Consider the following 26956-nt stretch of genomic DNA (forward strand, 5'->3'; position numbering starts at 1 on the left):
TCCCCACTGTGTAGCTGTGCATTTGATTTTTCTTCATTTTCTTTACTTTGCATTTGTGTTTATTGAATTTCACCTTGTTCTCTAATTTGTCAAGGTCATTTAGAATTCTATTCCTGTCCTCCAGAGTGCTGGCATCCCCTCCTAACTTGTCATCTGCAAATTTTATAAGCATACTCTTCACTCCCTTATCCAAGTCATTAATGAAAATATTGACTAATGCTGGACCCAAGACTGGCAGCTGCAGGACCCCACTAGGTATCCCTCCCAGTTTGACAGAAAACCATTGATAATTACTCTTTGAGTACCATCTTTCAGCCATTTGTGCACCCATCTTATAGTAATTTTATCTAGACAACATTTCCCTATCTGTAGTTATAAAGTGCCTTGGTGGGGGTGGGGATTTAAACAGTTATATTTTGTCCTGTGATGACTCCCTACCACAGGGCCTTCTAAGGCTCGGGGACCTCTACACTTCGAGCTGGGCACATAATTCCCAGCTCAAGGAGACATACCCTCACTAGCTCTGAGTGATCTAGCACACTAAAAATAGCGTAGCTACTGTGACATGAGCAGCAGGATGGGCTAGTCACTTCAATATGTACCTGTCCGAGACACTAGATACATAATCAGGGCAGCTAGCCCATTCCACTGCCCACGCTGCCAGCTACACTCTATATTTAAATGAGAGCTAGTACCAGGGTGACCAGATAGAAAGTGTGAAAAATCTGGACATTGTTGGGGTTTTTTGTGTGTGTGGGGGAAGAGGGTGGTACAGTTGCCTATATAAGACAAAGCCTCTAATATCGGGTTGGTACTGATAATATCTGGAGGTCTGGTCACCTTAGCTAGCACAGGTATGTAGTTGGGAATTACAACGCCAGCTCCAAGTGTAGACATACCCTGAATAACCCTAGGGGGACAAGAGCAAAAGGCAGTCCATGTTATATTTGAGAATGTGCGGATGGGATAGTTAACTCATTGTAGCTTCAGAGATGCTGAGTCCTGAATGCAGTGATATATATGGGCTTTAGTCTAGGGACGCTATAAATTCTGGGAATGCTGTATTCTGAAATTGTTTAAAGGTGATTTTAGAGAACACAGATCCCAAAAAGAAACAAAATCTAAAGTGTTTCTGTTTTCTTCTTAATGGTTAATTGATGATGGCCTAAAGCCTGGTTTAAAGAGACATCTGAAATCTTGGACAGAACAGGAAAAATTCCCTGATTTAAGAAAAATTATCTTCTAATGTTGAGCAAATTGATTGGTGATGCAAATGATCTTCCTGGGTGTTGTAAGTTTGCACACCATGTTTGGTGGATCCCTGAATACCAGGAGTCCAATGCAGCTAGAAGCCCGTGTCACTCTTGATACCTACCTTTGATATCCACAAAGAGAGTGGATTTTGTGTGTGAAATTACATGCTAATCTTGAACAATGCATTTAGTACAACTCCTATACTCAATTATTACAAGTTGGTAGATACTCTGTCTTCCTAATATCTAAACTATTCAGCATGCTTGCACTAAAAGACTTATCTGACCAATAAGGAGTTAGAATAGGCTTAAATCCCAAGTTTAGAAGAGGATGTTTTAATAATAAATTTGGTTTGTAGGGGGTAATCCTAGCAGTTTTTCCTCTCTGGAACCACATTTAGTGCACTGGGCTGCCTTACCATACCATTCCAATGATCATTAGTTTCCAGTTCATGAGAACAGGAGCCCAAGTTCACTCCTAATTAGCAATCTGGTTTCAGCTGCAGCTTTGCAGTTGGGATGGGACATGGCAGTTTCCCCATCCTATATTGTTCTTCTCTCTCCCTACCTCCTTCCCGCTATTCCTACTTCACACTCAGTCTCATGGGGTCTGTTCAGAGACTGGGCATGGAAAAGGGAACACCTTTGGAGCTCATGTGCTCATTTTATTTGTTAATTGTCTCAAGGTAAGTGGCGCTGTTATTGCTTATTTCATTATTTGGTTCTGGCAGCACCCGCAATGTGCTAGGTGCTGTACAAACCCAAGAGGGCATGGTTCTGCACTGAAGAGCTTCAATTAAAAAAAACTCCAAACCACAACCACAAAACAAATAGAGACTAGGGGACAGGGAACAGCACACAAATAAGATGGGGAGGGGGTAATAGGCCATCAGCAGCCATATGCAGCTGGAACCATTATGCTGCTTTGGAGTGATCTTGAGCCTGGCCTTCACTCCCACAGGTGATTAACCCGTGATTTTGGAGATTCAAGAGGGAGGAACACTTCCCTGTGCACACAATTCTACCCCTGAGGTGAGGCTATGAGAAGGAACCACATGTGACAGATGTTCGTCATATCGCTCAAGGCAGTAGTGAAGGTGCTCTGGCACTACGGTGATGTGGGCAGTATAAGACCCTAAAAAGAATAGAATAGACTAAGATGCTGCCAGTTATTAAGTTGACTTTGAACATCTTGCACAGATCTCTGTTTGACAGGCTCCATTTATTTAATAGCAGATTCCAAAGTTGTTACAGCAAACAATCGATTCTCTGGTGTTAAAATTCTAAGAATGGAACAGTGAGCGACGACCATTACCATATTTCTGAAACACCTAACTCCTGATATAAAGAACATAAAAGCTAAGCATATGTTCAGCTGCTGGTACCAGCTGTTACATTCATTACAGTAATTACTATTATTAGTTCTATTAATATTTCTCATGCAAACTTTCAAGACAAACCAAATGAAAACACTAAATCTGCTCCAGCTGCAAATGTTTGGGCTCATACAAGTCAGAGCATGAGGTGTCATTGACATGTGTGGGAGTTCTGAGTGCAGAGGACTTTACAGGATTGGTGCTATAAAAATAGTTAATTCTTAGTATTTTAACCGGTAAGTAATTTGATATCATGATCTCATAAGAGTAACTTTTCTCATCTGAAGGATGTGTAGATCTTCAAATTTACATGAGCATGCAGGCAACTGGTTTAGGATCTGATCACCTACTGTCACAAAGACCCAAAGCCAGCCAAATAATACCCACACCTATAGAAGCAGGAAACTTCCTGAACTGATTCACTCCCCCACCCCTGCATAACTTACAGCAGCCTCAGGACTACTGTAAATTGCATCTGGGTGCAATGGCTCCCAAAACTCAGCTAGCACAGCAGCACTCTGGCCATTCCCCCTAATCCCAGTTTCCTGCAACACACCCACTATATTAAGTCCAGGATGGAGATGATATAGTGCTGGCTAGGTCAGTGCTCCATCACTCAACATTTTCTTATACCAAAGCAACCTTATTCTGGGCCAGGATCTGACTTCTTGCTCTGGTTTCCTCATTTGTTTGGGGTCTGTTAATTGTCTTCTATTTCAGTGCTGTTGAATCAAGGCATTTCAGCTCAGAAATACCAAACGCTATTCACACCAAGTGGTTGGGAAAAAATGTTTTAATTTCATTTTTTTCTTTTATACAGAACCATTAGTGTGGGAGATGCTGCTAATTTAAAACACTCTTATTCATCAGTATGATGTATACCTTAGTTAAGCAGGGACCACTTAATTCTTGTGGTTCATCCCAGGAAAAATATTTGAAGTACTGGGGAATGTTGCTATAAGTGTATTTTGTGGCCTGATCCATTTTCACTGGCTATGAAAAAAAATTATTCAAGACAAATTATATTGGTGGTGCAAGTAAATTAGTAACCAGGAAATGACCCAATATCATGTAACGGCTGTTGTTTCCAATGCAGGTGCCATGTTACCACTACATAGTTACTGTGAAATAACATATATTATGTCATAGTAACTAAAGCCTTGATACCATATTAAGCGTGCTGCATATGCTTAACTTCAGGCCTGTGAACAGTCTCTATGAAGGCAGCTGGACTATTTATGTGCTCATGTGAGCTCCATGGTTGATCACGCTCTTGATTTTATTGCGAGTCTCATGATATTTGGTGTTTGTCTTAAAGCCTCAGCAGTCATGGGATTATGAGAATTGAATCTTTCATTTTCCAGAACAATGTCAAGCACATCTGAAAAATTTGAAACTATTAATCCTAAAGACCAACAAAAAGATCCTTAAAAAGAAAAGGAGGACTTGTGGCACCTTAGAGACTAATACATTTATTTAGCCTCTAAGGTGCCACAAGTCCTCCTTTTCTTTTTGCAGATACAGACTAACAGGGCTGCTACTCTGAAAAAAGATCCTTAAATTTATTATTTTAAAAACTCTCATGATTTTTAAATGTTTTTTTTGTGGGGGGGGGACTGACTCACGATTTTTGAACTTGGGTGACAGGGCGGGTGTGTGAATACTTGCTCCATATTAGCAGAATTGCCTTGGGCTCCCATGAAGGAGAAGTTTCATCTAATCCTTTTCCTTGCAGTGAGCCGCAAAAATGTAACCCAGTGTCAACTGATTGCTAAGGCTCATAGGAACAAGCAGCTGGGTGCCACTTCTGCAGCATGAGGCTGCCGGGGCAGCTAAAGATTCTCTCTTGCCTCCCCCACACATATTCTTTTCCTGTAAATTTATATAAAATTCAGGGTGTGTCCCAAATAATTATCTCATGAGCATTCCTCAGAATCCTTAGGCTGGCTCAGTGGGTAGCAGCAGGATAATGGAGAGAAATCAGTTCTGTTTGAGAGGAGGCATGGCAAAAGAAAAAAGTATGCTACAGATTCACTCAAATATGCTCAGTGTAGTTCTGCTTATTAACATTTTTAGGCTCTGTGAGGCTGGAACTGAGCTGGCTGCTGCCTACTCAAGTAGCTGCCACCCTGTAAGTGCAGCTGCTACCAGGAGAACTCCCTTCCTGTGCCTGCCTCCAGGGCCTCTCCAAGGTGCACTGCGAAGTCTGCCGCGATGCGATAGGCAGGGGGTAAGCTGCTGCTACACTGAACGGGAGTCCTGCACCCACTTGTCTACTTTCTGGCTGGCTACAAACAGTTTGGAGTATATAAAGAACTGGTACAAGGGGATTGCCTGGACTCCACTTTCCCCTCACCAGCTAGAGGTAAAATGTCACACCTCCCCCCCGCAAGACCTCTCATATCAGCTAGAGGAAACTTACATACACCCCAGCCACCCACCCACCACTAGCTATCAGGGATGTCTAGCTGAAGAGGGTTCCCAGCCCATGACCAGAGGGGTCCTGTTTTCCAGCTGACCAGCCACCTGCTGCCCCACCAGATAAAGTGAGACGCTATCACTAATGCCAGCAGAGGCCTTAAGAAAGTTCTGTTGTATCAGGAATAGCTGTTGGAGGAGACACCATTAAGGGCTGGGGAGGGAGGAGAGTGGATTGAGAGGTAGGGTGCCCTGGGTAGCATATATGGATTTGGATGAGGAGGAAGATGGGGGAAGTTATGGGTTTTTCAGAGATGTCAACAGATTTGGACTGATGGATTTTGTGAGAAACAGAAGGAAAAATATAAAACTGATGGATTTTGAGGGGGAGAGTTTCACTCGGGAAACGTCACATGAGATGCTGACTGAGGCAGATGAGTCTGAGGGAGCCCTTTTTTTTAAATTTTAGCAGCCCACCATTGCTATCACACCCATCATGTTCTATGATCATTTACATTGTACCTCAGGAAGAATAGGCCAGACCTTCAGCTGATGTCAATTTGCATCGTTCCCTTGAAACCAATGAAGTTATGCCCATACACACTTACGAAGGATTCAGGCCCCTGAACTTGTAATGTGTTTGATTCACTGCTTTTGTTATTACATATGATAATATTATTCCTGCTCCCACAGATTTTCAATATACATTATAAGTGATATAGAAGATGTTGATAATTTTTTTTTTCAAATACTAAAGTGAGCTTGGTCCCCTAGAAAAACAATTGCACAACATCACATTGCTAATGCAATCAGTAATACTGAGGAAGTCTTGTTGTCATGGTATTAGCTCCTAATATTACAACTCCATCAGCAAAAACATAAAGTGAAGTTTATAGTACAATAGCAAATTCGGTCTTATTTCCAAATTGCTTATCTTATATTTGAGAATATCCATAACTATGTATTTATTTGGGGGTACTATCAGTTCTCAGTTAAACTCTGTGCAATATGACCTGCAGGATAATAAATTAATTTATTTGTCTGCAAAATGATATGCAAGGAACCTGTGAACTGCCTTTGTTTTACTTTTATTGTTACATTTTCATCTAATTTCTTCCTGCAGCTTTTTGTCTGAATTAGGAATGTAGGGCTTACTCCTGAGATCTGCTCCACTTCCACAATGCAAAGCAGCCAGAGCCCCTCTGCTAGGGATTTTCCCTGGTGTAGGCCCAACTTGGTGGAGAGGCAGAAGCACAGGGGCCATTCTCAGAGAATTCCTGAGGGAAGAAGGGTGGTAGCTGGTTTGCTGTTATGCTCTGCCAATCCCTGGTTGGTGAATGGCCCTTGCTGCCAGAGCCAACAGGGCATAATTTAAAGTAGCCTGGATGGACCAGTCCCCTAGCTATTCCAGATCAGGCAAATACAAATAACTGAAAGTCTTAAAATTATGGGTAAATTTTTGGGGTACACAAATTAGATGCACACACAAAAAAGCATTGACGTAAGCAGATCAGACTGCTACATACAGTAGAGGAGGGCTGTCTAACTGCTCATCCAAATGCAGCATGCAGCTCACAAATCCACATCTTTGTATGCCCAAAATCTCAGACACAGAATTTTGTACCTGCAGTGTTAAAGGTGACTTTTGAAAAATTTGCCTTTTAAATATAAATTGGAATTCTACAAGAGGGGAATTAAATTATAATTCTCTTCCCCTCCTCCCCCCCTTAATTTTGAGTGTTTTTTAAACAGGTACAATAAGCTTGACTTTAGCTAGCAGTTGCCCTGGCTGATTTTTAGAAAAATTCAGTCCATGAAATGATTGCTTCAAGACTGATACAATTGCTGTTTCTTAAGATACTGCTGAACCATCTTTAACTTATAAATGTCTCTATAAAATAAGCATGGGCTTTATCCAGGAAATAAGCTCCGGCTCCATTTTTCCATGAAAATCTTTAAGCAGCTTTAGTGAGCGAGAGGGGTGGTTCTACCAGACCTAGCTTTCAGTGCTTTAGCTTTGAGCTTTTGTTCTCTTATTAGAGGCTTTGCGGCCATAGAGTAGTTCTACTCCTTTTTTGACTTGAGATTGAAAAGGCTTTGGCCTCTCCATTCATCTCTACGCTTCATAATCTGTCAGCCTCCCCCTCTTAAATGAATCAATAAATAAAACAGCCTTGGCATGGAACATCTCCTCCTCATGTGCAGCAAGCAAGGAGGAGTTAAGCCTCTATTGCGCTCTCTCACCCAGGCACACTGTGCAAGCCCCTTTTGCAGAAGGGGCACAGTGGGTTTTAGATGTGGAATGGGAAGGGGTGAAGGAGCAGGACCAAACACTATGGCGCCATCCCTGAAAGCTAATTTCCCAGGGGAATTACTGTTGGATGTTTTAATTGCCTTCCTTTCCTTCTCTTTCCCCAACCCCCCATCTCCAGCTGTTACTTTGTAGATGTGCAGGAGGACTCAGAGAATGACAGGCATGTTGCCATAGGGGGGCAGTTGTCAGAAACAGAGAGAGAGACATCCACGCAAAATAGCTCATGCCACTGCAGTTCTGGTAGGTCCCTTTCTTTGGGTGCCCTAGGACCCATGGGGTTAGGCCTGGCTGAGTTTTGCTCCCTTCTCATGGGCTTCTTTAAAGGAAATTATTTGCCCCCTGACCATGTTTCGTACCACTCAGAATATCTTTCATCCATTACAAAGGTAGGCCACTGACCTTTCTTTGAAAGAAGCCAGACCTCAGAGATTGGGGAACAATATTGCTTCTAAAAGCCTTTTATATGGCATAATGGGGGTGTGAGTGTGTGTTACTCTTTCTACAAGCTGTATTGGTTAGCAGTAAAATAGATTTTCAACTAATGTAAAAATTAAATTCTCCATCCTCACATTGTCTTTATTATTTGAAGTATATTCTATAATTTATAAGCACTGCTCTGGCTAATGCATGTAGCCAGTCTTCCCCAGAGGAATGTACAGCATGTATGTCACCATAAACAAAGGCAGGATGAATGCCCGTTACTCAAATACAATTTATGCACTAACTTGTCTTCAGCTCAAAATGCTCAGCAGGTATTAATTGAATCCAGCTAGGCTTCTTAAAGCAGAGGGTGGCTCTGACATTTTTCACAAAGAACTTGTCACATCCAGGGTAACTGAATAACTGCAGATTTACTGGTAAATTGGCTGAGGCACAACCATCCTTTTGAGGATATCCTTGCAACCATCAGCTTATTTCTGCCTCCTTAGGCTACATCTATGCTGCGAGCGAGGGGTGTGATTCCCAGCTTGCCTACGCATGCTTGCTCCGACTCTCCTTTAAGTTGTTATCCTAAAAATAGTAGTGTAGCAGTGGTGGCATGGGCCGTGGTAGCAGTGGCCACCAGGGTCCAAGCGGACGTGTACCCAGGGCAGCCAACCCATGCCACCGCTGCTTGTGCAGCCACAGCTACGTTACTGTTTTTATTGCATTAGCTCAGATGAGAGCTGGCGCGATTGCGTCTAAGCGAGCTGAGACTCATGCCCCTAGCTTGTCGTTTAGACGTACTCTAGCTAAATAACAGAGTAAGTTGTTTTCCCACTCTCCCTTCTCAAGGCCTGATGCAAAGCCCATTTGAACTTACAATCTAAATACACAAAACAGACAAATATTGGGAGGGGAAACAGAGGCACAAAGCCAGTGTGGCGACTTGCCGACCAGCACCCAGCAGGCCAGTGACAATAGTAAAATTCAGCTCTCCTGAGTTCCAGAACAGTGGTCTACACACTAGCCCATGCTGTCTCCCTGTCTGCCTCCTTATTCGGCATTGTGCTTAGATATTTCCAATGATTTTGGTTCCTATGGGTTCCCCCCCCCCCCGTGTTTGTAATCTTATTTTTTTAAGAAATATTTTATTTTTAAAAATGAGGGGGCTGGATGACGATAGGGTCAGAAAATGTGACAAAACATTTTGGGAACCTTTTCAGCAGGGGGAAAAAATCTCTGGCTTTCATTGCAGAATGTTAAAACTTGAAGATTTTCAACAAGCTCTATTCATGGGCTTGGCAATAGGATACAGAGTCATCTCCCTTTGTGTCTGCTTGGAATTCAATGTAGGAATAGCAGGAAGGAGGTAGGGAGAGAGAAGAACAGCATAGGATGGGGAAACTGCCATGTCCCATCCCAACTGCAAAGCTGCAGCTGAAACCAGATTGCTAATTAGGAGTGAACTTGGGCTCCTGTTCTCATGACCTGGAAACTAGTGATCATTAAGTGAACATGTATCCGTATCACAGAAGCTGTCATTACTATTGGCATACTTTTCAATTTTGACACTTGCAGTGTAGAGGCAACAAACTATTGAGCATAAAAAGAATACTAAACTTTCCCTCCAAAGGGTGGTCAAATAGGGCTGTGATGGACTGCACAGTGGAAAGGTGATTATAGAGATTTCTGCATGGCTGCTGACTTATTTCTTCTGTGGATAGTGAACTTCACTCACTAAGGATGTCAATCTGGCATCTAGAACAGAATGTTTTTGAAAATATATTTTTTTCATGGAAGGGAACCTTTTTTCCTAATTAATGGTTCAATCACAAGGATCATTATCAAACACCGAGTAAAAAGAGATATCATATGCTGGCCCTTCAGAAAGTTTGAGAATTCATCAGCAAATTCCTTAAAGCAGACAGAATTAGCATATTTCCTGAATCTGATTTTTTTTTAATTAAATCTTAACAAGAAAATTTGGTACGTGTGCCATGTTCTCCTAGTTTGAATAAATGGGACATGAGACTTTCTAGCATGATCACATTTTCCTTTCTCGGATACTTTCATGTTAGGTTAGCTGCAGGCTAAATGTGCATTAATCTTTTGACTTGTTCTCAGGACTTGTTTTAGAAATGTTTGTTTCTCCCTAGGGTTTACTTCCATAGTGTAGTTTATACCTGAGCCACAGATTGCCCTGAGTTCACTGATCCCAAAATGTAATACATTTAGATATGACTAGGATGCTGTATACAAACTGGTTCATTTAAAAATGAAAAAAAAATCAAATTATTCACCTAACATTTAATAGTTAAAATCTGTGGCTCAATACTACAGGCTCTCCAAGAACAGAACTCCCAGTGGTTGGGGAGTGCTTTCAGGAGCTAGCTCTCAGTGAAATGATAACTTAGCACTACATTTCTTTTTCTGTAAACACAGACTGACTTGAAAGCAAATTTTCCATTTCAGAAAAATATGCAGTATTTGTTTTCTTACAGTTTTCATTAATTTGCCTTATAGTAGGTGTGTCGTGTAATATGAGATCCAACAAAATTCAGTGCCATTAGGGAGTGAGAAGCTGGCAAACACAGAAACACGTATCTTCATTTTCTGATATTATTTCACATATGATTTATCTTTGGGTACTTCATCGATGACTTCCTACTAATTATAATAAAACAAATCAGTGGCTTGTATAGCCCATTGTCCCCTTGAAATATACTTTATTTTCAATGCTTTCTGAGTCTTTATCTTTATTGTGGCTTTTTTTTCAGCTTGCTGATATAAATGGTTTTATGGGTAGTTCCTTTAATTGTCTTTAGATTAAAACAACGAGGAGTCCTTGTGGCACCTTAGAGACTAACAAATTTATTTGGGCATAAGCTTTTGTGGGCTAAAACCCACTTCATCAGATGCATGGACTGGAAAATACAGTAGGCAGGTATATATACACAGTACATGAAAAGATGGGAGTTGCCTTACCAAGTCGGGGCGGGGGGGGTCAGTGCAAATGAGACAATTCAATTAAACTGGAAGTGGGCTATTCTCAACAGTAGAATACCAAGGGAGGAAAAATCACTTTTGTAGTGGTATGAGGCCAATGTAATCAGAGTGGCCCATTTCAAACAGTTGACAAGAAGGTGTGAGTAATAGTAGGGGGGAATTAGTATGGGGAAATTAGTTTTTGTAGTGACCCATCCGCTCCCAGTCTTTATTCAGGCCTAATTTGATGGTGTACAGTTTGCAAACTGTAATTCCAGTTCTGCAGTTTCTTGTTGGAGTTTTTTGTCGAAGAATTGCCACTTTAAAGTCTGTTATTGAGTGTCCAGGGAGACTGAAGTGTTCTCCGACTGATTTTTGAATATTATAATTCTTGATGTCTGATTTGGGTCCATTTATTCTTTTGTGTAGACACCGTCCAGTTTGGCCAATGTACATGGCAGAGGGGCATTGCTGGCACATGATGGCATATATCACATTGGTAGATGTGCAGGTGAACGAGCTCCTGATGGTGTGGTTGATGTGGTTAGGTCCTACGATGGTGTCCCTTGAATAGATATGTGAACAGAGTTGGCAACGGGGTTTGTTGCAGGGATAGGTTCCTGGGTTAGTGTTTTTGTTGTGTGGTGTGTAGTTGCTAGTGAGTATTTGCTTCAGGTTGTGGGGCTGTCTGTAAGCAAGGACTGGCCTGTCTCCCAAGATCTGAGAGAGTGATGGGTCGTCCTTCAGGATAGGTTGTAGATCCTTGATGATGCACTGGATAGGTTTTAGTTGGAGGCTGAAAGTGACGGCTAGTGGCATTCTGTTACTTTCTTTGGTGGGCCTGTCCTGTAGTAGGTGACTACTGGGTACCCTTCTGGCTATGTCAATCTGTTTCTTCAATTCAGCAGGTGCGTATTGTAGTTTTAAGAACGCTTGATAGAGATCCTGTAGGTGTTTGTCTCTGTCTGAGGGATTGGAGCAAATGCGGTTGTATCTTAGAGCTTGGCTATAGACGATGGATCGTTTGATGTGGTCTGGATGAAAGCTGGAGGCATGTAGGGAAGTATAGCTATCAGTAGGTTTCTGGTATAGGGTGGTGTTTATGTGACCATCGCTTATTTGCACTGTAGTGTCCAGGAAGTGGATCTCTTATGTGGACTGGTCTAGGCTGAGGTTGATGGTGGGGTGGAAATTGTTGAAATCATGGTGGAATTCCTCAAGGGCCTCCTTCCCATGGGTCCAGATGATGATGATGTCATCAATGCATCGCAAGTAGAGTAGGGCTTTAGGGGACGAGAGCTGAGGAAGCGTTGTTCTAAGTCAGCCATAAAAATGTTGGCATACTGTGGGGCCATGCGGGTACCCATAGCAGTGCCGCTGACATTTGGTAACAGGTTGCTCAAACCACGACTGTGTCTTACAGAGCACAGCAGTTAAAATAATGGAAAAGTTTGTCTCCACCTTTTTATTGTTATAAGGAGAGTACAGACAAGGGCTGATAAGTAAAGCACTGGAATGGGGTACTGGTCAGCAGTTCCTGTAGAGGAGGCAGGATTTGAAAAAAACAAACGATTCTCAGTGGTTTTGTAAAACAGAATGAGGAATTGGTGAGATGCAGCAGACTAGGCCATTTCCAGGTACAGCAACAAAGTACTGGCGCGTGGCAGATTTCCACTGTGAACGCTTAAATTCACTTTTTGTTTTATTATTATGCTCACTGTATATATGGTCTAAACCCATCAATACTTCTTGGGAACAGGCCTGATCCCAAGCCCATTGAAATCACCAGTAGTCTTTCCATTAACTTCAGCAGCCTTTTAGTAAATGTCACTAAATCTGATATTTTTTCCTCTAACCCCTGCTCACAACCCAAAGCAAGATTCCTTTTCTCCTGTCCCATTTTCCTCCCCACCGCAACTTTTCTCCCCAATCTCAAGATTCTTCCTGGTTTATCTTATCAGCCAAAGAGGACTGCAGATGGCTGCTTCCAGAGCTCATCTATGCCATCCCTGGGGAAGGTTGGAGTGCTACAGAGATACCTACCCCAGAGTTGAAGCATGAATATTTTTCAGTGGCATTAGCATAATATGTGTAATTCAACATGAAGCACTTTGAGATCATTGTATGAAAATAGCAGTTTTATAAGGAACTTTTCTAATGTGTACGGAGACATTGGTTATGCCTCAGTTGTGCAAATATTATCAGAATCTGACTTTACACTGTCACTCCAGAAGCATAAATCTTATATGCAGGTCCATTGGGACAAGGATGTGTTAAATATATCTGGTTTTGATTTTGCAGCAACAATTCATTTTGAGTGAATGTGGAGGTTTCCCCGTGTCTGAAGCTCAGCTAATCACAGCTTGTTGCTAAATGGTCAAATAGTAGCTGACCCTGCACACGAGTTGGAGACAATGCAAGAAGCCTACATGTACAGCTTTGTAGTTTGAACAGTAAGTGTCAGACATGTACTTATAACATTAACATGTACTTAGTACATAACTGGCTGTACAACTCTAGAGAAGACAGTGGAGTGGGGCAAATTCTGCTTGCCTTACTCACAGGCACCAAACTGTGGTTACTTGTGTGAGTAGGGTGAGAAGGATTTGGCCTAGAAAGAGGGGGGCTTGTAGCTGAGAAGGAGTTTTGGAAATGTCTGAGAGTCAAAGAAGAGGTGCTGAATCAGACCAGGAAAGAGAAGGACTCCCAGAGAAAACCCTGCAGTACTCTAGGAGAAGCTTGATGAGGCCTGAAGAGGAGGAGTTGCCAAAAGAGGAGATAAGATTCACTTAAGACAGCTTTCTGCGTGAAAATTGATACAGGCATAGATTCGGAGCAGTCCTTTTATCTGCATAATTATTTTATTAAATGTACAGTATATAATATATAGAAACTCAGAACATTTTATTTCTTTTTCTTCATTATCTTTTTCTATCCTAAAGCTGCATGAGAGATGTTGCTTTACCTTATCTCCTGTCATGCAAAAAGTGAAAATCTTCTGTTTGAAAAACTCAACTTTTGAAAGTGGAAATCTCATTTTAATGCATCCGTTGTGGCTTTTCCAGTGCTGTGTGGGTCTGAATACATGCTTGGCTTAGTAATTAATTGTTGTTTAAGTACTTGCAATTTTATGTCTAAAGGGGAAATTTTAAAAGCTTAGCTTCCTATGTGTGTGCCAAGAAAGATATTTTGCCAACAATATTCTAGCTAACTTTTTATAGAAGAGTAAACAAGACTGCTTTGATTTTTTTTTTCTTACAGAAAGTCTAGTTGAAACGTTGAAAAACTTGATTGGAAAACTTGCTTATTACCATATTAATAGCTGAATTTTTGGCAATTCGGTAGGGATGCTCTCACCTCTCTATTAGTTTTGATCTAAGTGCCTGTGTGCAGTGCTAAGGATTGCTGTGCAGAAGGCAATGGCCTGGGAACACACTCCCCTTTGAATCAGTACTGACCTCACTATCCCAGTGCAGTGCTAGAGGGAGTCAACCTTTTACAGTCTGATAGTCAAAAAAACCAACTCGTACCTGTGATTTAGTTTTTGAATGAATGAAGACTGAAGTGAACTGCAAAGAAAAAAAAAGCCCCTTACTAGTCTTCTGTGATAGAGAACAACAAGCTTAATGTTTTCCATTAGAATTGTGATAACTCCCTCTGGTTCTCCTCCAAGGTCTCTGAGCAGCTGCAGAAAAATCCAGCCAATAGCTGGGTGGAGTACTGGACACATGTTCTTGGGAGTGGGTAGCCAGCCACGTGAAAAGCGCCTTATGCTGTGGACTTAGGGTACCCCAGTGATCTACAGGTATGGGACACTTCTTAAATCCATGCCTCCCAGAACCCCTTCCCCTGGAAGAGGACTATCCAAAGGAAACTCCACAAAGCCAACCTTGTGGAATTTTCCAGCTTCCCCGGAGCCCTCCTTTGGAAGCTGGGTTGGTCTGAATCAGTCACTGTTAACTCTGTTGTGGCCAAATCAGTTGTAATTAGAAGTGGATGAAAAGAACATTCCCAACCACTGTGAATCTTTAAGATTTCAAATATTTTCTTATTCTGCATCAGGACAAAACCAGAGAGAGACACCCACTGCAGAAGAGCCAATAGCCTGGTGGTTTGAGCACTCACCTGGGATGTGGGAGTCCCAGGATTAAATCCCTGTTGTTCCTGATTTAGAACAGGGACTTGAACCTGTCTCTACCACATCCCAGGTGCGTGTCCTAAGCACCAGGCTACTGACTATTCTGCGGCGGGTCTCTCTCTCTCTCTGTCCATGAGCAGAAACCCTGTCCTGGACCTGAGAAATCTTTCCTGATGAAAGCTTAGTCAAAACTTCATACATTCCTGCAAAATGTTTCTGTTTGGACAGATCAGCATTTTCTAATTAATAACATTTTGTCGAAAAATTCCCGACCGGCTCTAGTTATAACCTGGTAAACCATGGGTCAAGCCATCTTATAACAATTTTTTTTTTTTTAAAAAAGGACTTTTAACAGACTGGACCGAAAACTCTAGTGCCTGGCACTGACAGCATTTGTGTTAACTCTCTTGCCTTGTCTACAAAGCCAAAACCTTAGTCATATTGAGACAGTGACTCTACAGAACTATGTAATTTTTACCAGTAAAACGAAACCAATAGAACTAATAACTTTTGCAACAACACATAATCAGCTAGCTGTTAAAGTTTAATTTATTCTGTCTCTATATTTGAAATACTCAATTACATTAGGCTACAACTTGGAGAAATACAGACTAAGCAATATGCTCTGTTTGACCTCTTTTACTGGCAAAGGTAAAAGGCTAAGGCAGTGTTTGCCATGCTGAACTCCCCATGCTTTTGCACCCACAATAGGCAGATATGTATTAGTTCAATAATTTTTAAAGCATAATTTACAGGTGTACATATTACATATTGTAAATGAGCAGATTTGGTATTCCATTTAATAGTGTGCATAAGTGATTAACCAACCCACTAGTGAGATTAGCAGTAGAATGATGTACATTTTCCTTGGGGTTTAAGCAAAAGGTTAGTCAAGATGGCAGAAAGGATGGTCTATGAGTTTAGTGGATAGGGCACTGGACTGGGACTCAGGAGACCAGGGTTTAATTCCCAGTTTAACCACAGACTTCCTGTGTGACTATGGACAAATCACTTCATCTACGCTGTGTCTCACTTCCTCATCTGTAAAATGGAGATGGTACTTTCCTACATCACAGAGGTGATGTGAGGATAAAATACATTCGTGGTTGTAAGGCACTCAGATAGCACGGTGATGAGGGCCGTGTAGAAGGCTCTGTATTGTGAGGAGAGTATCAAAGCAATAATTTAAGCGCTCTTTCACTATGCAGTTTCTTAATTCAGACATTTCCAATCAAAATAGCAAACAAAAGGAATAGCAAAAATGACGAGCTATTTCTCAATCTTAACTGTCATCTAAAGACACTGAAGATTGAGCGTTAATGTACTATATATCCCTGGTTATTAAAAGCTCAACTCATTCTAAATCCACTCCCCTGATTTTCTAGTTACTTGTGTCTCCAGTGTGAGCACAGCTGAACTGATGTAATTTATTTTCTTATACATGGAACTCAATCTCATTTTTAACAGAATTGCAACTATATGTTGAAGGGTTCCAGGATAAGTACTACTTGCAACATCTTCAGTTTATTTGTTTCTAAGGAAGCAGACCTCTTTCGCTAATCATGTTCACTGGGAGAAGAAATATAAAGGGCATAAAATTAGGTCATTATATTGATGTTCCAAGCTAACATTTATAGCAACACATTTTCAGTTCCACCTATTAGTTCTGCAGGGAGCACTTCTATTTTGAGGTTCATTTTTATGTGAACCTAACAGCTTTTAAAAGCAGAAAAATCTGTGGATTTGAAACCTCTTTGGAAGAAATAAAACTGTACAGAATTATCTTCTGGTTTCAAGAGCTTGTCTATTTTTTTAAATTTATTTTTGGAAGGTACAATTTTGTTTTGAATACCTGTATTTGATTTTTAAAACAAATGTATAACTGTGTCTCAAGCAGGATGGCCAATTGCAAGCAAACACACAGATGTTGGGCACACAACAGTCACTTGAAGAAAATTCAGTAAGTAAGCACCAGGACAAGTTGAGGGGTGCAAGAAGTCAAAACTGTCAATGTAAAAACCCACCTTGTCCCTCTAATATCCTGGGACCAACATGGCTACCACAGCCTTGCATACAATAATGTAAAACTTGGTTAATTTAGAAGGTTCAATGGCCAGAAGAAACCTTTTTAAAATGGAAGCTATGCAAAACTTTAGGAAGAACAGTATATGATTGGTTCAATTTTGTTTTAAAGTACTGTATTCATGGAGAATTCATCTATGTGAACCATTAATCAAACGATTAATTAAACGAAGGTTGAAGGCAAATCTATCCGATGATCCTGCTAGTTCACTATTTGGGACCTCAATAGCTTTGTTATGGGCTGTGCAGATCAGTCTTATTCTTTGTAAGAGGTTGTGATGGGCTTACTATTGTCGGACATTATTTCCTATGGCAAATCAGATTAACGTGTGATTATGTCCATCAAAATATCTTGTGGCAAGAGTTAAGTTTGGTACATAGTTCACCATTATACTGAACTAAAATTAAATAACAAGCATCAAGTGACAATTAAAAAACACTGACCAATAGTGGTAAATCTATGAGCTACTATGACTCAGTGGAGTACAAGATTGGGTGTATAGTGCTGGTGGCATTAGCTGAATCCCTCAAAAAATTAATTTTGACAATACTTATTTATATAGTTTATATAAGCGTTCAGGTTCATTCAAATCACATCGACTTGATTTTATATTCCAAAACACTGGTATTAGATAGACAGGATCTCAGTGAAGCTAAGCAATTAGAACTGAAGGAGTTACAATGAAAATGACTCTTTCCAACTGGCTAGAAAATCATGTTCTAACGCTACAGAATAAAGATACTATTCCAGCATATTACTGATGGATATCTGAGCTTTCCAGCATCACAATAAAGAAACAGAAATGTACTCATTGGAATGATGATAGATGAAATAAAGGCAAAGAAAAGTGACCCTCTGCATCTGTCCAGAAAAGCTCAGCCAAGTAAAAAGTGCAATAAATCTTTTACAGATTTATGTCCCTTCCCAGAGTTTCATCTCCAAGTTATTCACATTCACTACACACTTCTTGTATCATAATAGAAAAATGAGATGTCACAAATGCTGGATTTTCATATTACTAGCAAAAGAGGCAGAAAGATATAAACTTGGAATTTCTCCTTCCACCTGTCTTTGAGCAGAAAGAGGGAATTTGGCCTAAATGTTTTGAGGACTCATCCAAAGCCCACCGCAGTCAGTGGAAGTCTTTCCATCCAGTCTTTGGTCCAGACTGAAGTTTTTTGGTGAAATTACCAGTCAGTGCTTTGATTTTTTGCAGGATCTATCTGAAAATCTTCTTTGTCGTTGATCCACTAAATTTCACCTTGTCATATGAAATTACATATACTTTGCATGAGTTCATTATAAAAAAGAAACGGTCTCAAGTGCATTCAAAACCAGTTCCAGCTTACTTCAAAAAGTTTGTGAGCCTTGTGAGGAAATTGCTCTGAGTTTGTAACCCTGAAATCAGGTGAGTTTTACTTAGTTTAGGGTGTGTCTGTGAATATTTGGCATAGCTCTACTTCATCTGAAAACTTGGTTATCAGGGATTTCACAATGGAAAATCTTACACAACTTTAATTGCATTTATACCAGTGCAAATCGACCCTATTTCTCTGCATTTAGGATTTTAAACGGGAAAGCACACAAAGCTGTTCTAATACCACTGGGCTCTAATTCTATCTTCACTCAGCTTTATTAAAGAAAAGAGTTGCATATACACAAAAATGTTTAAATGCTCATGCTGAGTCTGTTTTATTTCTGCTACACTATGATTTTAATAATGCGTAAAAATGTTTTTCATGGTATGTTCCGATGAAGCCAACAAAGACAAACTATCAGTTCCTGTCCTTTTTAAAAAGAGCATAAAAGGAAAGACTAGATTAGGGTCTTGCTGCCTTTGAATCAATTAGGTAATGTGCCACAGAACTTAATGGAAGTAGGATTGGGTCCTAAAGTAAGGAAATCTCTTTGCTTTTGTTTTTCATGATCATCAATCAAATTAAGAAACTGGAGGCTATCTTTGGGACAAATCAGACTGAAATTTTAATTCAATGCAGGAACTGCCCCCTATTTCTTAGGACAGTTAATAGGTACTGAAAATGCTCAAAGATATGCTGATTTGAGGATCTCTATGTTCTTAGCAGACTGTCTCTAAACAATGCCATTCTGTCAGCCTAGAAACAAGAAAGAAGCAGGTGGCTCTAGTAAGAGGGAAGAATAAACAAGAGTTTGAATGGAATAATAAATCTCCAAAAAAAACCCCACTTATATCCTGCACACTGATTTCCAAATTGGTACGGATATTTCATATCTGTTTCAAGGATTAAGACAGCAGACTGAGGTTTCATGCTTCAGTGTTGGATGCTCCTTACTTTGATTGCCAGAAGGGTTTTTGCATCGAATTCAGATGTTTTCAACTGTTAGGTAAAGCTGTGTTGTATTATTCATCATCTCAATCACTAAATGTATTTGCAGGACAGCTACCTCACATGGAGGACAAACTCGGAATAATTGCTCAAGTAACAAATCTATATGTAAAGAGACAGTTCTCAGTGAACGAGTTTTGCAATGCACATGAGTTTGCAATCTTAACTACAACATTGGCTTCCAACAGCATTATGATAATACAGTGTTGTGTATATACATCACTTAATCTTTTAAAAATTCTCTTCTTCATCTAATGGAAGTAAGTCTTGCCTATCAGCTTGGTGACTAAAACTAATTAAGCATGAAAACTAAATAGCTTTTGATGGATGCAGTTCTCTTTACAGTTAGCTTTAGCAGCCAGCTATCATGTTGGCTTACAGATATTCCTGCCTTATTACATACAAGTTATGTACAAGTGCTTTGTCCTGTTTTGTATAGTAACTGTCAGGAAACTGACCACTTCAAAGATCCAAGTCCAGGCTGAGCTGCTAAAAATTGGCAGCAGGTTAAATGAGCGCTTATGCACTTCCAGGGCCATCCTGAGGTCTCTTGTACAATAAAGGTACCACCTTGACCCTCCATGAGCTTCTGAGTGAGGACTGCCCTTTTCACCCTCAGTCAGAGCCTTGTGAAGTCTGAGTGCAGACACAACTCTGAGTGCACAGGTAGCTCAGCTGCGCTGCCTCCTATGCAGACAACTATTGAGCCAGACTGAAGACTGGGATCCACACTTCTGCTCACCTCACCTGTCTCAGAGGTGAGTACCAGATTGTGGTAGGATTGTGGTGGGAAAGAACAGAAAGGTTGGAAACCAAAGACAGCAAAGTGTGGCACAAAGAGTGGGAGGAGAAGCTAAGTGGGTGACAGCTAGGGAAGAAAGAGGAGGAGAGGGGAGCAGAGGAAAAAAAAGGTAAAAGGAAAAAAAACCCTAAAGCACAGAAAATGCAAGAGAAAGGAATGAGAATTATTTTCCTTCCCTTCTCTTTACTTCTTTCTGACCCCACACTGCAACCATACCCTACAACTCCCCCTCTCCCAAGGCAAATGTCCCTGTTTTTCACCTTGAAAATCTGATTACCTTTTACACTTTTTATTTTTAAACACAAACGCTCTCTCAGGCTATTACACTATGGTAAACGCTTTCACCAATTCAAACAGCTCAAATATTCAGCGGGACCTTTTTGATGTTTGTGTATGAATTCATCTAGCAGACATTTGTACTTGGGGCTTTTTGACAGTACATGTTCTATTGATATCACAAATCCTGAGAACATTCTCTGAAGAACTCAAGAACTTCTTGATCCGTGGTGTTTTTTGCTATGTTCTGCAATGGGCACAGTTAAAAAAGCCAACCCAAACCATTTACTACCACACAAGCCCACAGATATTTCTTCAGCCTATTCTTTTCAATTAAATTAAGATTTTTCTAGTGGTGATGAAAGTGTGGTTTGTTACTCATAGGAACTGCCATACAGGATTGGACCTGAGAGTGTTCGGTCTCCAACAGTGTTCCCCACCAGGAGCTTCGGAGGAAGGTGTAAAAACCCTGCAGTAGACAGATGTGGGATAATTTGTCCCCCCATTAGGTCCTGATCTCTAATAGAGATTAATTAAAGCCCTGAATCATCAGATTTAATATTCCTTCAAAAATCTGTCACAATCAATTATGATAATCCTCGCTATTGTTATCTGTATAAACATCCACTGCCATTCTGAATTTGCTAAATTCTCGGCCTCAACAACATTCCATGGCACTAAGTTCCACAGTCCAGTTATGTCTTGTGTGAAAAAGTATTACTTTATCAGTTTTCCATTTGCCATCTTTTAATTTCATTGACTGTCTCCTTGTTCTTGTATTTCTAAAAAAAGAGAACGGAATAGAACAGAACAGAAGCTTCTACCTTGTAATATTATATAAACTGGTATAGAGACGGTAGAAGCTTCTGTTTTCTTTTTTAAAATATATATATATACACACACACTTTTGATCATGTCCCCTCTTATTCATCTTCTTTTTTAAGATAAACAATCCTAATCTTTTCATTCTCTCTTCATATGAGAGCTTTTCCAGGCCCTTAATGATTCTTATTGCCTTTCTCTGAATGAACCACCTCTAATTTTACAGCATCTTTTCTGAGATGGTGACCATGCCTCCCAACTGCAAAGGATTTATGATCAGCATGCAGATGATGCACAGAGACTGCTTGAAGACTTTTTTTGGGGTTGGGGGAACGGTCGTTAACAAGCTGGCTCTTCATAACTCTGCTCCTCTTGTCTCTTTATCATTTTATCCTTTCCTCCTGACCAATGCTGCCAGCCTTGACTCCTTATTGCTCTTATCTTTGTGCTTTCTTCCACAATGTCTGTCTGCAGGGAACCTCCTCCCTGAATGATCCATAAGGATTCTTTTCCATCTTCCAAGTCCACCTCCAGATACACTGCTACCTTGATGCCTACAAGAAAATATGAAATTAATAGTTCTAGGTAAATGATATTTAAAGAAAATAAATCGACTGACTATTTTTGTCCCTCTCCTCCGTCTTTCATTAGATTCCTCTCTCCTCTGATTGTGAATTCTTATTAGTCTTATTATGTGTTTAGACAGAGCCTAGCTGATTGTCAGGGCTTCCACACCACAATCAATGCATAATTCTTCTAATAATTAATTTAAGATGTGTATGCTCCCAGTCTCTTACTGCCAAAGAAGTAGAGCCCAGCTTTTTGTGCTGGGGTCAGTACATACTTGCCTGTATTTAGAAGAGCTTTCCAAAGGACAATTGCCCAAATAAACTGGGGTTCTGGGATGGCTGCTACATCCCCAGCCACTGGAGAATTGTTGGCATTCTGTTGAGATTTAAGGTTTGTATAATACCTTACAAACTAACTATTGTTGTTACTCCTCTGGAAAGAAGGTGGTGGCATCAGATGTGGAAACTGAGGCACAGAGAGGTGAAAGCCAAATTTTCACACTTGTGTGTATAAAGTTAGGCACCTAAATCCATATTTAGGCATCCAACTATAAGAGGCTTGATTTTATTTTTAAGTGGGGCTGAGCACCTGCAACTCCTCTTGAAGTAAACTAGAGTCATGGGTCCTTTGCATCTCTGGACTTAACGTGTGTAAAGTTTGGAAATCTTGCTCTGGGGGACTTGATATAGACTGCAAAAGGAGTCTGTGTCAGCCTAGGGTTCCACTTCTTTTACAGCAAGATGTTAGCGCACATGGAACCTAAGGATCACCTGCTCCCACCATTCACCTGAAATGAATTATCAGTAATACTGTTGCTTGTGTTCCATTAGCACCCACAGGATATATCTCCAGTGCAAGTGAAGGTGTGACTGTAGCTAGCACAGGTAACAATGGCAGTGCAGATGTGGAGGCATAGGCTTCAGCAAGGGCTAACAACCACAATCAAGCCCCCAATGAGCCTGGATCCATACTCTGGTTACTAGCCTATGACACCCTGTCTACACTGCTATTATTGTGTAATAAATGGAAACAGAACAGGTTACATATATAAAATGCTATCCTAGGTCTACACTTATCAATGTTTAATAAAGTAGATTTTCTCCTAAGGATTCAGTCTTTGATAGAGATGCTGGTTTTTGGTCAACATCAGGATCAAAGAGTCATGAATATCTCACACCATTCAAGGGGTTTCCTCAGTGAAGGGATGTTCTTTTTTGCCTTCTACTTCTGTCTCCAGAGTTCACTGTCTTTGCCCCCATCCAGGATCAGTGTTTGGTATTTTCCTACCCCCTGTTTACTGCTTATGCAGATTTGGCTTACAATGAGTAATTTACATCTGCCTTAACACAGACTTTTTAGGAACATATTTCCAGTACACGTACATCACTCTTTACATGGTAGCAATAAATACATTTTGCAAGGATTAGGAGAATCTGTATGACATAGGCTTTTATTAGATACCTTGCATGATATTCTTTATAGAAACATCCTAGAAAAGCAATGTGTTAGCTGTAGTGAGCTTGTCAGGCTGACCTAGAACAGTGAACCTTTTGCCAGCTGCATCAATGGGTCTCTGTGTCACAGCACTCCCTTACCTGTGTAACTTGGCATGGGGCTTCTCAAGAGTCAAGGGGCACCTAGATTCCCAGGCTCACAAAGAAGTGGCTGTGAAAGGAGTTGTGATCCGTAGGAAAAATCAGTGACAAGCTTTGAGTCCTAGCGACTGGTTTGCACTGGCTACCTTTTCGGTGAGATCTCTGCAAAGAAAAGGGCTACATGCATTTAAAAAGGTGCGATTCTCCTTGGGCTTTCTCTTTTTCTCCAACTTCAGGGAAGCCATGGCTATGGGTTTTTGCAGGCCCCCAAAGGCCGCCGGAGAGAGCAAGAGGTAAAGCCTGGCAACATCAAAGCCGTGGCTACTGCTAATGCGGCAGCTACCAGAGCAAGATTAGACGGCACCTGTCGGCCAGCTTCAGTCCCTGCACGCAAACCTCTGGCCGCAAATCCCGTGGGGGCTACATGGCACCCCTCTCCGAAAACACCCAGCCCCCTCCGCTCTGTCAGTCTCCCCGGCTAAGCTCTTTCGAGCCCCCCGCCGCGGTACCTCCGTTCCCTCTGCTCCCCAACTTTCCTCCATCGTCCCCCGGCCTCAGCCGCCCAGCTGGGCACAGGGCCGCGGCTCCCGGCCCCGCTTGCCCCTGTGCAGCAGCCTCTGCCCCTGCGGGCGGCAGCTCGCCCATGCCTACAGCAGCGGCCCGCGGTGACGGGCGCGGGGCTGGGCGTGTATCATCGCTGGCCGCGGGCTCGGGCCGCGGGGATTGGTCGGCGGCGGCGGCGGCCGAGCTGGGCTGCTCGTGCACTGACCCAGCGCGCGGCGGCTCCTCCTCCTCCGTGCAGCGGCGGCGGCGCTGAGTCCGGGGCTGCGGCGGCGGGCAGAGGGGAGCGGGCGGGGTTACAGCGAGGGCAGGCGGGCTCGCTCCGCGGCGCTGCCCCCCTCCCCCACTCCGGGCTGAGGCGGCGAGGGCTCCAGCGCCTGTTCCAGCCGGGGACAGGCGAGAGAAGAGCGGGGCAGAGCCGCCGGTTGCTGGCTCTATGCTGCCCGCCCCGGCGCCAGGAGCCCGCCCCGGGGGGATGCTGGTGCTGGGATTGCGGCTGGGATAACCCCCGCCGCCTGCTGCCGCTGCCCGGTCCGGACGGAGGATGCTGCCCGGGTCGCGGGGGACTCTGACCAGAGGACCAGCCGCGGCGTCCTCTCCTCCGGCTCCGAGCGCTCGTGCTGCCCCTGGGGCAGCCGCCTCCCCCGGGGCGCGATGACTTCAAAGCACCAGGCGGACTGGATCCCGTACAGGTAGGGAAGGCGCCTCCCTCCCCCCAGCCTGGTCCTGGGGCCCGGCAGGGAGCAAGGGCAGCCCGGGCACGACGGAGTGTGGGGTGGGCGGCTCGCCCTCAGCGCCTGCAAAGTTTTTCGGGAGGGGGGGGGGCTCCCCTTGCTGGGCGGGGAGAGCGGCTCATCCCCCAGTTGTTTTGGTTTTGCTCCAGTTTCGGGGCTGAGCGCGCCCCTCTGCGCGGGGAAGGGCTTCCAGGGCGGAGCGGGTGGTGGTCCTGAGCAGTGTTGTTTCTCGGGAGGCCAGGGAGCCCGTTTTTGGTCTGTTGGGGGAGTCCAACAGGCACCTCGCCTTTGCTATTCTGGTTTTCATGACTGGACCCTGAAGTCGGCGGGATCTCTACTTTTTTTTTTTTTAAACACGCCAGAGAAATGTGGGGCACCTCCGGTTTTCTGTAGGAAGCCTGGATACTTTCCTGCTTTTGTCTCCCAGGTAAAAGTGGGGGCACCATCACCAAGTTATTGCCTTTTTTTCTCCCTGCCCCCCAAAGTCCTCTCAGATACAAATGGGCTCTAGGATATCACTGGTGTGAAAGTGAGCTGCGATGGGCCACCTGAGCAAGAGTCCAAATTTGGGGCCCAATCCTGCTCCCACTAAAGTTAATGGTAGCTTTACCTCTGACTTCTATAGGAGCATGTTTAGGCCTATTGCATGTAATCAATGAACCACTCTGGCTGCTATAGTATATTCTTTGCAGTTGTGAAACCTACTTTTACTTTGTAGCTGAAAAGCTTTGTAACCGTTACACACGTGCAGTGTTCAGAGGCACTAAGGCCGTTTAGCAGCAGCAAAAGCAGCGGATAAGCTTTTGGGGGTATTTTGATGTTAATCCAAAATCAGTTCCAAGGATCATTCCTGTTCTACTTTGTGGAATGAATTGCACCAGGAGTCCGGTGCTGCACTTGGGACTTATGTCTATTTGTAGTTTCTTGCTGGGTGAGGTGACTCTATTGAATAAAAGGGACAGTCACTGGGGAAAGGAAAGGAGTTTGGAGGGTGTTGCTCAGACAGATTAGGCACCTGGCTGAGCATCTGTAGACTGAATCCCCAGCTGGTTTGGTTTGTATTGTAGGCATTGGTGGGTAACTTCTTTGTGGAAGAACAAAGTAACCTTTTGTATATGATGCCTCAAATACTTCCTTTCTTCTTGCCCAGTCTCCCACTCTGACACGTTATGGGTATAGACACATTATGGGTAATATAGAAGCCTGGCAGTCAGTATTAGCTGCCCTCCCTGCTGCAGCTGCCATGGAGAAGAGCTGTGATTGCCATGGCAGCGCCAGCTATTGCTCTCTGTCATTGGTTCCTTGGTTGCCATAAGCTACCAAAGTCTCTGTCTGCTGGCTCTCCTTCTGGAGAGGTGTGTGCGTCAAAAGTGTGGTGGGCAGCACCTGTCACTCTAGAATGGATCCCCTTGTCCCTGTTTGGGTGGGGAGGAGGAAGGGCTATAAAACAGCCTGCAGATTGCAATCAGGGTTTGCGGGACAGCTGCACATTAGGGGCTCTGATCCTTGTTTGTGTCTAGACTGGCACTGTGGCTGAAGTTATTAAGAGTTTAGGTGCACAAGGAATATAGTATAAAGGTTTCAGAGGATTGGTGTAGACAAGCGTGAGCTTAGGGGGGCTTCAGTCCCCATTCCCCCATGGTAATTGCATTAATAAATAAAGGAAACTGTGGGAGAGAAGTTAATTTATCTCGCTTTATTAAAAGTGGGCACATTTAGTTATGGTACAAAACTACTAATGCAAGTACTATTTAGCTGCTTTATTATTTTTAACTTTACTCACTTAAAAAAAAATTGCTTCTGTCCTGGCAGTGGCTGTATTACAGATAGCTGATGTTGCATCTACAGGTTTATATCATTTCCCTTATGTATTTACCATGTTTGGCTTTTGAATATTTTATTTGGTTTTATATTATCTGTTTCATGAGGTTTCCAGTTGCTTGTGCAGTGCTCTGAACACCTTCTATTATTACTTATTTTTAAGAATTTAATTTGCATATCAGATTTCATTTTAAAATGTTCTGTGTTTTAAATTGAAGGATTGCAAAAAGAAAGTGTCTGAGTTTTATTTAATGGCTTCATTTTATAAAATCACATTTCAGGGGTTTAGTTACTGTACAATGAGTAGTTATTAGGGTTATAGATGGAGACATTTTAGTTTGAATAGGTATATTCAGAACATTGGTAGCACAACAAAACTGTCTTATCCATGTTCCACCAGATTCTGTGTAAATCAAACA

The 26956-nt window shown here is 42.3% G+C and overlaps 1 protein-coding gene and 1 long non-coding RNA gene across 13 annotated transcripts in view; one reads left to right on the plus strand and one right to left on the minus strand.

The window, feature by feature from the left end:
- TUB (TUB bipartite transcription factor) overlaps positions 1 to 26956 on the plus strand; it is a 250240-nt gene that overhangs the window by 135617 nt on the left and 87667 nt on the right. For 2 of the 11 annotated variants that reach the window (XM_037899757.2, XM_043548590.1), the window contains exon 1: positions 24259 to 24674. The exons of 7 other annotated variants lie outside the window; for them this stretch is intronic. In XM_037899757.2, the coding sequence (XP_037755685.1) occupies positions 24637 to 24674 (38 nt within the window). In that variant the 5' untranslated portion in view covers positions 24259 to 24636. Of the gene's footprint in view, positions 1 to 24205; positions 24675 to 26956 lie in introns of those variants that run through there. 2 more of the 11 variants (XM_043548589.1, XM_043548592.1) reach the window with 2 other exon arrangements.
- LOC119566402 lies at positions 15081 to 24253 on the minus strand. 2 transcript variants are annotated; one of them, XR_006291520.1, is made up of 3 exons: positions 24191 to 24253; positions 23422 to 23583; positions 15081 to 21810 (listed from the first exon to the last, which is right to left on the minus strand). It is a non-coding gene; the product is annotated as an uncharacterized LOC119566402 (long non-coding RNA). The 2 variants fall into 2 exon arrangements; XR_005225432.2 differs by lacking the exon at positions 24191 to 24253 and adding an exon at positions 23931 to 24190.

Source organism: Chelonia mydas, chromosome 6 (assembly GCF_015237465.2).
Source record: "Chelonia mydas isolate rCheMyd1 chromosome 6, rCheMyd1.pri.v2, whole genome shotgun sequence".
Lineage (NCBI taxonomy): Eukaryota > Metazoa > Chordata > Testudines > Cheloniidae > Chelonia > Chelonia mydas.